The 13,321-nt window shown below is 43.7% G+C and overlaps 1 protein-coding gene across 1 annotated transcript; it reads left to right on the top strand.

Moving 5' to 3' along the window:
• Positions 1–2,823: 2,823 nt before the first annotated feature.
• On the top strand, positions 2,824–11,676 carry cacng1b (calcium channel, voltage-dependent, gamma subunit 1b; the record flags this gene model as incomplete). Its single annotated transcript, XM_080857188.1, has 4 exons — positions 2,824–3,064; positions 8,395–8,469; positions 10,638–10,775; positions 11,444–11,676. 4 exons carry the CDS (start codon positions 2,824–2,826, stop codon positions 11,674–11,676), a joined length of 687 nt encoding a protein of 228 aa, XP_080713314.1.
• Positions 11,677–13,321: the final 1,645 nt, after the last annotated feature.

Here is a 13,321-nt window from a genome sequence, read left to right as displayed (position 1 = left end):
TTAGCAATTGTACTTAAGGGTAAGGATTGGCAATCTTACCTTAAAATAACAGCTTAAATGCGCTACAATGACGTTTAATATGGAGAATCTTGCCCTGTCACTCTCTCTGTCTTTCTGATTGCAAAAGTATTGTTATTCACAAGATCATCCCGGTTAGAGAAATGTCAACAGGCTTAGCCGCGAACATCCCGATATTTTCACTATATTCAAGAGTTATCTGGAAATGTGTTTAAATATCAAAGCAAATTCATAAAAATACAAAAATTAAATGGTGAACTGATCAACTTAGGCTCATGTCGCGGACCCCCTGCAATGCCGTCGCGGACCCCCTGTTGAAAACCCCTGATATAGGGGATCTCATTCTTTCTCATGGAGGGAAATGCCCTCGCTCTCACACTTGCCCTGTCACTCGCTCTCTTTCTGACTGCAAAAGCATTGTTATTTACAAGATCATCCCGGTTATAGAAAAAAGATGCCATGAATCACCATTTTACACATTTTTGACTTATTCGTGCTAGCAATTCTGACAGTATAACTTAGCTGCCATTTGCTAGCTAGCCAAGTAAATAAACATGATGCTGACGGTGAGTTGCAAAAAATAATCTATTAATGCTGCGGTTATAAGGGGCAAGGGCAGAAGATATGTGGTCCATTAAAAATAATCTATTTATGCTGCGATAATAAGGGGCAAGGGCAGAAGATATGTGCTCCATTTTCAGTCCATCATTACTCTTCGTATTGTAGAGAATGACCATAGGTTGGGTTACCCAGCCAAGCCTCGTTTTTGTTTGGAAATGGCGTCGCGTGGGAATAAGGCGAGCAAGAGAGTCCAAGTTGAGCCTGGAGGAGTTCTGATAGTGAATTGGATATGGAGATGGCTACGTAGTGGAGTGGATGTCCCTGCCACCAGCTCCAGAGGCTGTACTGGCACTGGTACACTGTGCCTGCAAAAAAAAACAGTGTAAGAAGGGCAGATGTACATGCAAACAGCATGATCTGCCATGTACTGACCTATGCCTGTGCACAGACTGTGAAAACAGGTCATCTAGCGATGACTAGGGTGGCAGGTTTTCTCCTGTAGTCTCAAACATTTCACACATGTTCATATTGAGCTCTGTTTCTTTCTGCTTAAGAAATTCTGTTCATTAAATATTTTATTATAAATGTAATGTCTCTTCATGCATGCAACACTGACACGAGGTTTCCTTGTCTCCTCGCCAATTTAAACAGCCAACCGAGCAACAACTGTCTGGCGTTTTACTAACGTACAAGAGCTTGAAAGGTGGGTGGTTCCTGTATTAACTCCCGTGTTAAACAGCTGTAGAACGTCTTTTTTGCCCGCCAGCTGGTCATTCTGACGTCAGCTGAAAACTATCAATAGTCACAAACTGAATGAGGCTACCGTAGCTCACTCTGGGGGCTAGTCCAAAGAACACAAGGGCCGGATCCGGCCCGCGGGCCGCCTATTGAAGAGCCCTGTCCTACAGCATACAGACTGACTACCAGTGTCATTATTTGGGACATAGTGGAGAGAGGCAATGGGATGGAAGTGGGACTCTAAAGCGTGTACACAAAGACTCACAGAGCAGAGAAGGGGTTCAACAGCAGACTTCCTTTATTTGTCCACACACACACACATACACACACACACACACACACACACACACACACACACACACACACACACACACACTGACACACACACACACACACATAGTATTTATTGTTACCCTAGGTCTCTATTGCTTGTAGCTTGATTGTTCTCTCCCTTGTAGGTCGCTTTGGATAAAAGCGTCTGCTAAATGACTAAATGTAAATGTAGAATGGTAAACCTTGCAGACTGATGAATCAACTACGCAATTTGACAGTATCACAAACAACATATGTTCATGTTTTTTTTTATACTCTCCCTCAATGAGTGTGGATTTTCTTTTAGATCACTACGACAAACGTGTGGGTGGAATTTTGTAGCTATTGAACAGTGAAAGCAGAAGACACACACAAGAGTGTTCCATGCTGTCCTTCCTCCCTATATCTACCACTCTGGAAGCAGCAGGCTCTTATATTCTCAGCTTGATTTTATAAAGCGTCTAGGCAGTCAGGTGAATGGGATGTCTCTCACCCTCTCTCTGATTGGGAGAAAGTAGATCAGCTTGTTCAGACAACCCCCTCCAATAATAAAATACATTTCCCCCAAGACCTGAAACAAGAGACAGCAAAACCAAAAAATGAATCCTGGCTGCGGAAGTAAAACCACAAGGCGAAGGACAACATTCCATCAACATCTTTTCACTACGAGTGAACTACTTTCTTCAATCCGATAATGTAAAGATTTGTTGTTGACGACTAAAGCCATGAAACTGCCCCAGATTTGACTCACGCCTTCCTGTCAGAAGTCCCACAGGGGAACATCAAGCTTCAGAGCCATAATGGGCTTGTGGCAAATTGGTGATAAAGCTTTTCTGTGTCATTACATCTGCCTGAAAGGCTGAGGTGTTAGCCACAGCCCATAACAGCAACACAACACAGGGAGCGAGAGTGAGAGTACCAAATCTAGGGCACTGTTATCTGGACCCTTTTTTTCCAAGCAGAGAAGCAGAGATTTGTGACCAGCAGGTTGGAGCGAGGAGACATTCTAGTGTCTGGTAACAGAAGGTTCTCGGTTGACAGGGAGAACCCTTAGTCTCAGCCCACGTCACTGAGGCAACAGCGCGTTACCCAAGGGTGAGGGAACCCTCAGAGACAGCAACAAAAATACCAAACATACCAACAGGCGAAGGGAGTACCTGAACACCTCGCAAGGTAAACAACAGCTGAGAAGCCATGCTGGAGGACAAGAAGACCAAGGTGAAGATCACGTTCTTCATCATCCTCGTGGGGATCTCCTCCATGTTTGTGGCCATAGTGACGGACCACTGGGCAGTCCTGAGCGCTCGGCTGGAGCGGCTGAACTCCACCTGTGACACGGCCCACCTGGGGCTGTGGCGACTCTGCAAGAAGTCCATCTTCATCGCCGAGGAAGACCACCAGGGCCCAGCCTGTGGGCCTCTGAGCCTGCCGGGAGGTAAGGGCTTCGGTAACACTTTATTTGAAGGGGTCTACATAAGGGTGACATGACACTGTCATAAGAATGACATGACACATGTCATACACATTAATGACACGTTATTTTTGTTCATGACTGGTTCATGACTGTTGTCATAATGTGTCATCCGGTGTTTGTACACACAGCTAACCCTAACCCTAACCCTAACCCTACAAACACCGAATGACACATTATGACAACAGTCATGAACCAGTCATGAACAAAAATAACGTGTCATTAATGTGTATGACATGTGTCTTGTATATTAGGAATTTATTTTATTTTATTTCACTTTATTTCACTTAATTTCATTTAATTTCATTTCATTTCATTTAATTTCATTTCATTTCATTTTATTTTTTTTATTTTATTTATGAATGTACACTCTTGATCAACTAAACAAATTTATTGATTGATTGGTATCATGTGCTGTATAGGACTGCATATACTAGTTAATATCAATTTTACAATATATGTGCAAACTGGTGGATGACATGTTCGTGCAGAAGGAACTCCTGGCATGGCAAATCATAAAGAACGACCAAGGATAATTTACTAATTTTAAACCTTTGTAGGAACACTATTATTATTCATAGATTAATGTTGAAGCTCCATAAATATCTTGAACAAGTATGTCCCAAGCTGAGTTTTTATCATGCCAGCTGTAAATACATTATCAATTTGTATTAGTAACAGAACACAATAAAATACTAATGTTAAATACTAGTCTTCAGGCTGTTGTGTCTGAAATGGTTAAACGCTTCACTCAGTGAGCTGTATCTGCCCAGGAAGGGTCTGAAATGGTTAAACGCTTCACTCAGTGTGCTGTGTCTGCCCAGGAAGGGTCTGAATGCTCGCCTGGTCAGTTGAAACAGCTCCCTGTAGACCGACTCCTCCGAAAGCAAGCATGCTGTCCTGCTGGATAAATGATAATCAATATCACTGCTCTGTCTCCTCTCCAATGAAGTGGCTCCACAAACACACACACACACACACACACACACACACACACACACACACACACACACACACACACACACACACACATAGAGAGATAAAGAGAGAGAGAGGGAGAGAGAGAGAGACTAGTCTAACAAACAGGTCAGGCTAAACATCAGGTTGTCAGTCCCACAGGCATACACACACACACACACACCAGTAGCAGCAGGTCAACACCTGGCCTTCTCCCCTGTGTGTCCTGTACCCTATCACAGGTCAGCAGCCTAAGGGGCAACACTGCAACAGACTTATCCATGAAAGGTATAGCACTAGAATGGTAGCGCTTGTGACTTTAGTCTCTGTGCTCCGGCAGACATGTTTGGGATAGAGCCTCTCTCTTCTCCCTCAGGGGCAGCCTTCACTGGATATTACAGCTTCACTATGTCAGCCCATGCTCTCTCTCTCTCTCTCTCTCTCTCTCTCTCTCTCTCTCTCTCTCTTTCATTTTAGCAGCAGCAGCCAGCTACCTATACCCCCACCCACCTTCACAGTAATAACTGAACACTGTTCCGTCTCTATGCATCCTCCAGACCTTCGGGTTGCTTGTAATGCTGCCGCTACTGATGCTGTCAGTTTAGCAAACGCGTCTCAGGGCTAATAAGAGGGAATGAGGGCTGGGCTGGGCAGCGCAGCGCCACGACGGAGCGTGATTGCCCACAGATGTAATTGCAGAATGGGATGTAAGGAGCACAGCGTCTGGCCCAAGAGACAGAGAACACTCTAGATATAATCAGATTTGAATGCTGAATAGCAGAGCTGGGGGCAGGCCAATATATCATGTACTGTTTCAATTACAGCGCCTTTGTGCAGTGAGAGCTACAAGATGAAATGACTGTTCTTGGTAGCATGCTGCTGTCATAACAGCCCCTAAAATGTACGGTACACGCAGGAGAGGATCTCTCCGTGACCAGAGCAGGCGCAAATACAGATGCAATGATGGTGGAAATAGCAGTGGGACGCCATGCAATCTTTGTTTGTGCAACAGCTGAGGGCTCTGTAGGAAAAACGAAAATTAATTTTATCTCTGTAAACCTGTATCGAAAGAACAGAAAGCTGAGAGAGAGAGAGACAGACAGACAGACAGACAGACAGACAGACAGACAGACAGACAGACAGACAGACAGACAGACAGACAGACAGACAGACAGACAGACAGACAGACAGACAGAGAAGAATCCTACCATATTGACAGATGTATCCCGAGATAAGCGCAAACTTACTGTGATAAAATATTCATTAATTTATGACATGACACTAACAGAAGCACAACACAGAGGAGACTGACTGAGAGAGGCAGACAGACAGACAGACAGACACACACACACACACACACACACACACACACACACACACACACACACACAGACAGACAGACAGACAGACAGACTGAAAGGGACAGAGAACAGAGGTAGCTGTGGTCCTCTGAGAGGGGCATGAGATGTTATTCATGTTGTGGTGCCACTCAAACTTTGAGCTGCCGGGGGCCCAGAGTGGTTAAAGTTTTGCACAAACGCTGGAGCCCCAGAGGAGCACAAGCTTGGCGCTGACCCAGATACCAGTGCTCTTAGCAGGCTAGCAGCTCCACTGGCGTCCTCTATTCACATTGACCCAGAATCTGACGGTCATTCTCTCTCTCTCTCTCTCTCTCTCTCTCTCTCTCTCTCTCTGTGTGGACAAGAGACACTCCTCTTCTTTTTTCCACATTAGTCGAAGCTTCCCAACATGAAAATCCTAAATGTACTGAATGTCAAAAATAGCCATAATAAGACGGAAAAAAAGTTCTAAAAAAGACAGCCACTTGTGGTGACAGATTCAGATCAGCAGCAACAGGTTCTGTGTCCTGCTTCAAGCGCTTGGTGTGGTGAGGGGGACACAAAGGACGTAACATATAAACTCAACATGATAAGCTATATGACTTCTTAGTTGACCTTCAATGTCATTAACAAACCAGCAAGGCTAATTTAAGTGCCAAAAATATCACTTCCATTCTTCATTTCTCCATTATATAGATGACTATAAAAATGTCAAGACCTTCATAATAAATACCAGCCATGTAAAAACAATTAAGACAACATGAGAATAACATAAATTGGTGTTTAAACTCTAGTCAAAACATTTTGTGGTGAGGATTTAGAATGATGGGGTAAATTAACTTGCCTTTTGGCGAAAACGACTGCTTTCATACAAAGATATGTACCTGTGAACACGATCACTGCCAGTGCTTACCCTCATGTCATTCATTCAACTGCTTCTGAAATCAATACCATGATGCTTTTAATGCATGTAAAAAAGTTTATATTCACTAGACCACAGGACGAAGAATGAATCAACAGGGCCAATTCTACGAGGAAATGTTTTCTTCCTCCTGAAATGTTGTTTTGAAGGCTGTGAGGTTTTTCAGCAACAGTGACTGTTAGTTGATCACTGACCTCTAGTTTCTCCTGCTATGAAAAGTTGTTAATGACAATGGACTGGGGACCGGAAACAATACAGTTCCTCTATTTCATTCTCAAAAAATCTCCTCTCCTTTATCCATTCTTTAGCTCTCTTTTTCTAACTTCTCCCCAACCCTTTCTCCTCTCCTCTCTTACCTCACCTCTTTCTTTCTGTATTTCTTTCTATTCTGCTCATTTCCATCTCTCCGCTCCTTCCCTCTTCTTTCTCTGCTATCTGTTTTCTTCACTGTCCCTCCCCTCTCCCCCACTGCTTAAGCTGCTAAGACAAGATGGTTGCTAGGTAACCTGTGGGCTGTTTTTTTCTCTGTCATCCTGATAGAGATTCATACACATTCATACACACACACACACACACACACACACACACACACAGCCACCCAGTCCTCTCCAGCACACAATCATATCTAGGAGCCATCTCCAACTCTCTAGCTAAGATGGGCCACTTTCAGATTCCCTTAGTCTGTGTGTGGGGTTCAGCAGTGATATAGACGTAGAGAGTTCCACTGCACATTTACATGTACCTGCCTATACAGCAGGGGATGCTACCACTGATGGTTAAGTTACAATGGATTTACATGACGCAAAATGTTCCACTGAGCCATGGTCAGTAAGTACAGATTTAAATGTGTACCATAAGAGTAAATGTTAGATCTGCAAACAAACAACATATTTAGAGAATGCACCCTACTAATTCCTAATTCATACTCACCCTGTGATACTGTCTGAAGCTGGGTTGCACTGCTTTGGCTTTTGACCTCTGCCACAGTGCTCCCACTCATCCTCAACTCTCCACCACGCCATCATGAGACGCTCCCACTCATCCTCAACCCTCCACACCTCCATCATGAGACGCTCTCACTCATCCTCAACCCTCCACACCGCCATCATGAGACGCTCCCACTCATCCTCAACCCTCCACACCAGGGATGCAACTGCCCAGTGTCAGGGGGGTATGCAGCAACAATTTTGGCGCCCCCCCCCCCCCCCTTTTTTTTTTGCTTTATCCATCTTCCATCCAACCAACTCACTACTCGTAGCCTAGTTCTAACTGCTTGTGTGTTCAGCGGTCACGGTGCTCACGCTCCCTCTTCTATGTCAAAATTCTATTATGGAATCTTAAGAGATGAGGCGCCTACTCTAGCCTCTTTAGTCCTCTAAAATGTTATATAACATTAAGGAAATGCAGAAATGATTTAGAAACGCACAGCAGTAGCTACATATAGAAAATACCCCAAACATTTTAATATATTTTTTTTTTTACCATCGCTTTGGCGCCTCCATGGGTGCGGCGCCCCTATGCGCCGCATAGAGCGCATACCCACTTTTTGCGCCACTGCTCCACACCGCCATCATGAGACGCTCCCACTCATCCTCAACCCTCCACACCTCCATCATGCTCCCACTCATCCTCAACTCTCCACACCGCCATCATGAGACGCTCCCACTCATCCTCAACCCTCCACACCTCCATCATGCTCCCACTCATCCTCAACCCCCACACCTCCATCATGAGACACTCCTACTCATCCTCAACCCCCCACACCTCCATCATGAGACGCTCATCCTCAACCCTCCACACCTCCATCATGAGACGCTCATCCTCAACCCTCCACACCGCCATCATGAGACCCTCCCACTCATTCTCAACCCTCCACACGTCCATCATGAGACGCTCATCCTCAACTCTCCACACCTCCATCATGCATGTCCATGCGCCGGTGGCTTGTGCAACGTGGCTGCCAGCTTTTGAAATTCTCAGGCCGCGCTCACTGCGAGCTCTGCCTTGTTGCCACGACAGCCGATACCTATCCACTCCTCGGTCTCAAAGCGATCAAACTCTGCTCTCTTCTGCAGCGGAGAATTGCTCTTACTTCAGACACTTCACATCAAAGGAGGAGGCGGAAGTCTTTGAGGTAAAGACACAGAAAGGTAGGTGGCCCCTCGAAATGTCTTCTTAATCCCTGTGAGGGAACGAGAAAGGGGCTAGTGTCTACATCCCTGGCTCAACATAAAAGCTCTTCATGATCTTTTATTGCCCATTCAATCAATGCTCTGCTAAGGAGAGCAACACCTGGAGAGGAAGCCATGGAGAAATGGAACAAGGGACAATTCCACATATCTCCCAGCCCAATCTGTGGAACACAGAGACGGTAATAGCCCCTTCACCAGGCTCACTTTTAAAACCCGTCGGATGAGCACCCACTCAGACGTCAAATGGTAGACGGTGGTGTATCATTTGGGCAATAATGTGGTCATAACCACTGAGCCATCATGCTGTGTGAACAGGTCAAGTTCGCTGACCTCTATCTGCTGTTGATCAGGGGGAGACTGAATGATTGGCCAGTGCCCACCTTACAGTTTTTTCCAATCGTTTTAGTCAATTTACCTAAACCATGTTCACATTCCCAAAACACTTCACACATCGAGCACACCAGTAGACCATGTAAACCAAACTGTGGCTACTTGCCCCTATGCTTAGATACAAATGCTGGCAATGACGCCTTCTTCCAAAATTCATGGATACCTGCCCCAGTCAATGTTCACTACCGGCAAAGCGCTGTGCATCTACAGCATATTTTACCAATGTTTAGATACTCTGTTCAAAACAGTTAACTTTCAGTTCAAAACCTAACTTATCAGTAATTTAGATCACTGTATGGAAAGATGCTGCATTTGGTCAGACCAATTAAGTTATATGTTTAAATAAGAAAAATAATTCTTATTTTAGCAGATAGTTTATTTATTTTATTTTAATTATTATTATTTTTGTTTTCCTGTGCACCATAGTTCTTGGTGAATTGGCATGGAATTCCTTTTTTGAAATGCAGCTAGACAGGCAGAATTTAGCAACTTTAGTGATTGTATGGGATATTGTGGCCTTTCACAACTCCCGCCAAGTCACAGGGTGGCTTGCAGCGCATCCTAGGATGGTGTCTCTATTCCTGCCGCCGTACTCTCCTTTCCTCAACCCCATTGAGATTGTTTCTCCGCATGGAGATGGAAGGTCTATGACCAACGCCCACAGGACCAGATGTCACTTTTAGAGGCAATGGCTGCGGGGTTTATGTACATAGCCCCCGAAGACATCCAGGCCTGGATAAGTCATGCACAAAGATTTTATCCACGATGAATGGCAAGAGAAACCATATGTTACGATGTTGGCGAAAATCTGTTGTGTTTGTGATTTGTTTCTTGATCAAATATTACGTAATTTCCCCCAAAAAATGTTATTCTATGTTTCTGATAAAACACTTATTTACTGTATTTGCAATTACAGTAAAGAATATTTACAACACTTGTCAATTGTGACATCTATTGTGAGAGGGAAACCGACATATGAACACTGCCATCAGATTCTTGGCTTAGATTGACATCTTTCAGTATTTTAGAATAATTTGTTTTACTGTCATATTACAAACTTTATTACTGTAGTCCAAAGAAGTGTTTGTCTGTGTTTTTTCTCTTTTTTCAATGCAACACTACAGGAAATGTATGCCAAACTGGAGGACACAGCAACATTTTATATATGCAATTGGCAATGCATCAAGTTGTTAGTGTTTTTTAGGTAATTGTACTCTGAGAGGAACATGTGTTTAAGTAATGGTAGAATTGTTTGTGGTGTGGTTGTTGTAGTGCATTTTGCACCAAAGGTTAACTGATATGCAGATGTGTGTCTGTATAGCCCACTGTGTTAAGTGTTAGGGAAAAGTGACCATGGTATGGGTACAAGAACTAAAACGATAGGAAAAAACTGTAAACACGCTCTTCTGCCAAATGATTCCTGCTCTGCTGTCTCAGGGTCAGCGCCTCATCCTTTCTAAATAAAAGTGAAAGATGAACGGCTGGAAAAATAGTGTTTACCAAGCCTGTCTGATTTCTCCAAGAATGAGAATATATGTCATCCAAGCTATATATGTCATCCAACGTCCTCTTGTTATTTTTAAAGTTAATTTGGTTGTAAAAAGTTCCACACTACGGTTCAGTACACTCAATGAGCCTATTTATATGAGAACCACATATGTTAGACCAAATACATCACAGTATGGCAGTTCTTGTATTTTCCAGGTGTAGCACTGACTCTCCCTCCTGGTATTCAGAGTACAACATCTCTGCTGCAGCAATCGCCATCTTCAGTCTGGCCTTCATCCTACTGGGGACCCTCTGCCTCCTAGGGGCCTTTGGGAAGGGCAGAGACTACCTGTTGAGGCCGTCTGGCATGTTCTATGCCTTTGCAGGTGAGATACAGGGTACAGCCAGGGATGGATTACCGAACGCCCCAGGGGCCCATGAGCTCAAGGGGTCCCTAAGTCAGAGCCTCTGTGTGAAGTAGCTGTTATTTACTTTGCATTTCTTGTCGTTTAGTCAATACTAAGGGTGGTTTGAATGTATCTCTTATTTGTGGTTGGAAGCAGTGTATTTTGTTGGCTTTAATTGAGTGTACCTACGCTGTGTTAGAAAATGTGTATTTGCGCTGTTAATATTGCAAGGTACAGGTGAATTTAGTTGTTGTGCTGTTGAAAAAAAATTGAGTTACATTTAAGTCATGTTTTGCACATTTAAGTCATGTTTTGTACAATATTTTTTGCGCGGGCGAAAGGGGGCCCATGGTTTCATAATCCGTCCATGGGTACAGCGCTATAGTGATGTGTTGGTCAACCAGCATCAAGAGAAAGGACGATTAACACATACAGAGCAAATGCGGTAGGTTGTTAAGATTCAGAACAAAAAAAAACAAAGCATATTCACGTACATTAGTACAATTTTAGTCGGTACGGTCTATGATCCAATTGAAGTGGAGGACTACGAGCGTCATCTGAATCATGTGCTGACCTAAAGATTTCTAACTACGAGAGGAAAACACACCCGTTACACTTCAGTTTTTCCTCCTCCTTTCCGCCAACAGGTCTCTGCATCGTCATCTCCGTGGAGGCGATGCGCCAGTCGGTCAAGAGGATGATCACGAGCAAGGAGACCGTCTGGATGGAGTATTACTACTCATGGTCCTTCGCGTGTGCCTGTTCAGCCTTCATCCTCCTCTTCCTCAGCGGAATCACCTTACTGATTGTCTCCATGCCGCACATGCCCCGCAACCCCTGGGAAACCTGCATGGACGCCGAACCCGAGACCACAGACTAGTCTAGCTGGGGGGAGTGTAATTGCTGTCTAAAGTTGAAGCTTAAGTTATTGTTCTCCTCAGTACCAATACATTTCCCCCCTCTGACCTGAAAAAAAAAGCATTGGGAATAACTAGTCTCATTCACTCGTCTTCTCAGAACCTAAAGATGAAGTTTAGAAACGATTTTTTTGTATCCTTTTTTGTTTTTTAGGGTCAAGGGGGAACTTGATTAAGTCAGTCTGCATGTGTGGGACATACTGGGGGGTAATGGTTTTATCAGCTTGTGTTTTCTAAGCCTCAAGTTATTTATAATTACATGTGGAATTAAAGGTTCAGTGCATTTGTTGCAATGTCTAACTGTTATGTCAACTACTGTGAGTATATAACAGTTTGCAAGTATGCATTCTACCCCTAAAATGACTAAAGCATTCAACACTAAGACATTTAACTAACTGGACAGATATATCAACAATGGAGTGGAATATTGTACAGATGTTGCAATTTGTAAACCACTACTATGTTAAACACCAATAAGTGTGAAGTGTGTTTGTTTATGTCACAGCAGCGTAGGACTGAGCCAACCATCATGAATCCATCGCATCCTGATACTGTTCACTTCAGAGGTATTGTGCAGAAGGCATCCTGTGGCTATCTCCACATATATCTGCCATACTGTTTATCTGTTTATCATAAGTTACGCAAAAAGATAAGATGACATTTCATAAAACTAGTGCCAATAGTCTTTTTTATTAAAACTATCTTATAGTAAACACAGTCAAAATGGAGAATCATGTCTAACTTGTGTCATGTGTCTTCCCTCTTGAAGTTTATGCACTGTACTATGTGCTGCTGAGGAGAACAGAGGCTGTCAGACCCCCAGGCATTCACACTGGCAACAGATCGCCGTTGTTGTTTGGTGATGGAGAGAGAACACACGGCTACCATCTCAATCCCTGTCTCAAAAAGGTCCCATGCTCACCCCTCTCAGTCTGAAATGTACAAATGGTTCTTGACAGAGCTTTTACTGTCAGTCAGCAGCAGAGGACATTAGGAGGCCCAAACAGACAGATGCCTCTTCTTCCCATTAGAGGATAAGGTGACGTACCACAGAAGATTGATTGGCCAGATGAAGGCACAGAAATGCAGTCCTGTTTCTTGGCCACCGCGGTCTGAAGAGAATACTAGTAAGTAGCGTACAAGAGTAAAGTATGAACTGACCTGGAGTCAGGTAATAAACAAAATGAAGGTTTACAAATGATAAGTTTAAACATTGTATGCATTTACTGGCCTGTCATCATTGATGTACCTTTTCTATCTATTGGGCAGTCCTACAATATAAGACAGCATATATGCTACAGCTCACAAAAGAAAGACTCGGTTAGTCATGTATTTTACCGAAAATATGAAATAAAGTATTATTGCACAAAATAAACCCTTCAAGAATTGTGTTTGTGTTCAGCATTGGGAATGAATGGCTCATCTTCAAAATCAGCCACATGAAGGAGCAAGAGCTGTAGCTATCTGTTGACCCTGTGAGACATGTCTGACATAAGAGGAAAATATGATTATATTGTGTGAAAAGGAAACATGAACAGACCTGCTGATGCCCATGCAGAGGCAGCGTCTCCAAGGCTTCTCTTATGATTGACACTCAATGGAACTCAG

Source organism: Sprattus sprattus (genome assembly GCF_963457725.1).
Source record: "Sprattus sprattus genome assembly, chromosome: 18".
NCBI lineage: Eukaryota > Metazoa > Chordata > Actinopteri > Clupeiformes > Clupeidae > Sprattus > Sprattus sprattus.
The sequence above is the reverse complement of the archived record's forward strand: the minus strand, read 5'-3'. Positions and strand labels throughout refer to the sequence as shown.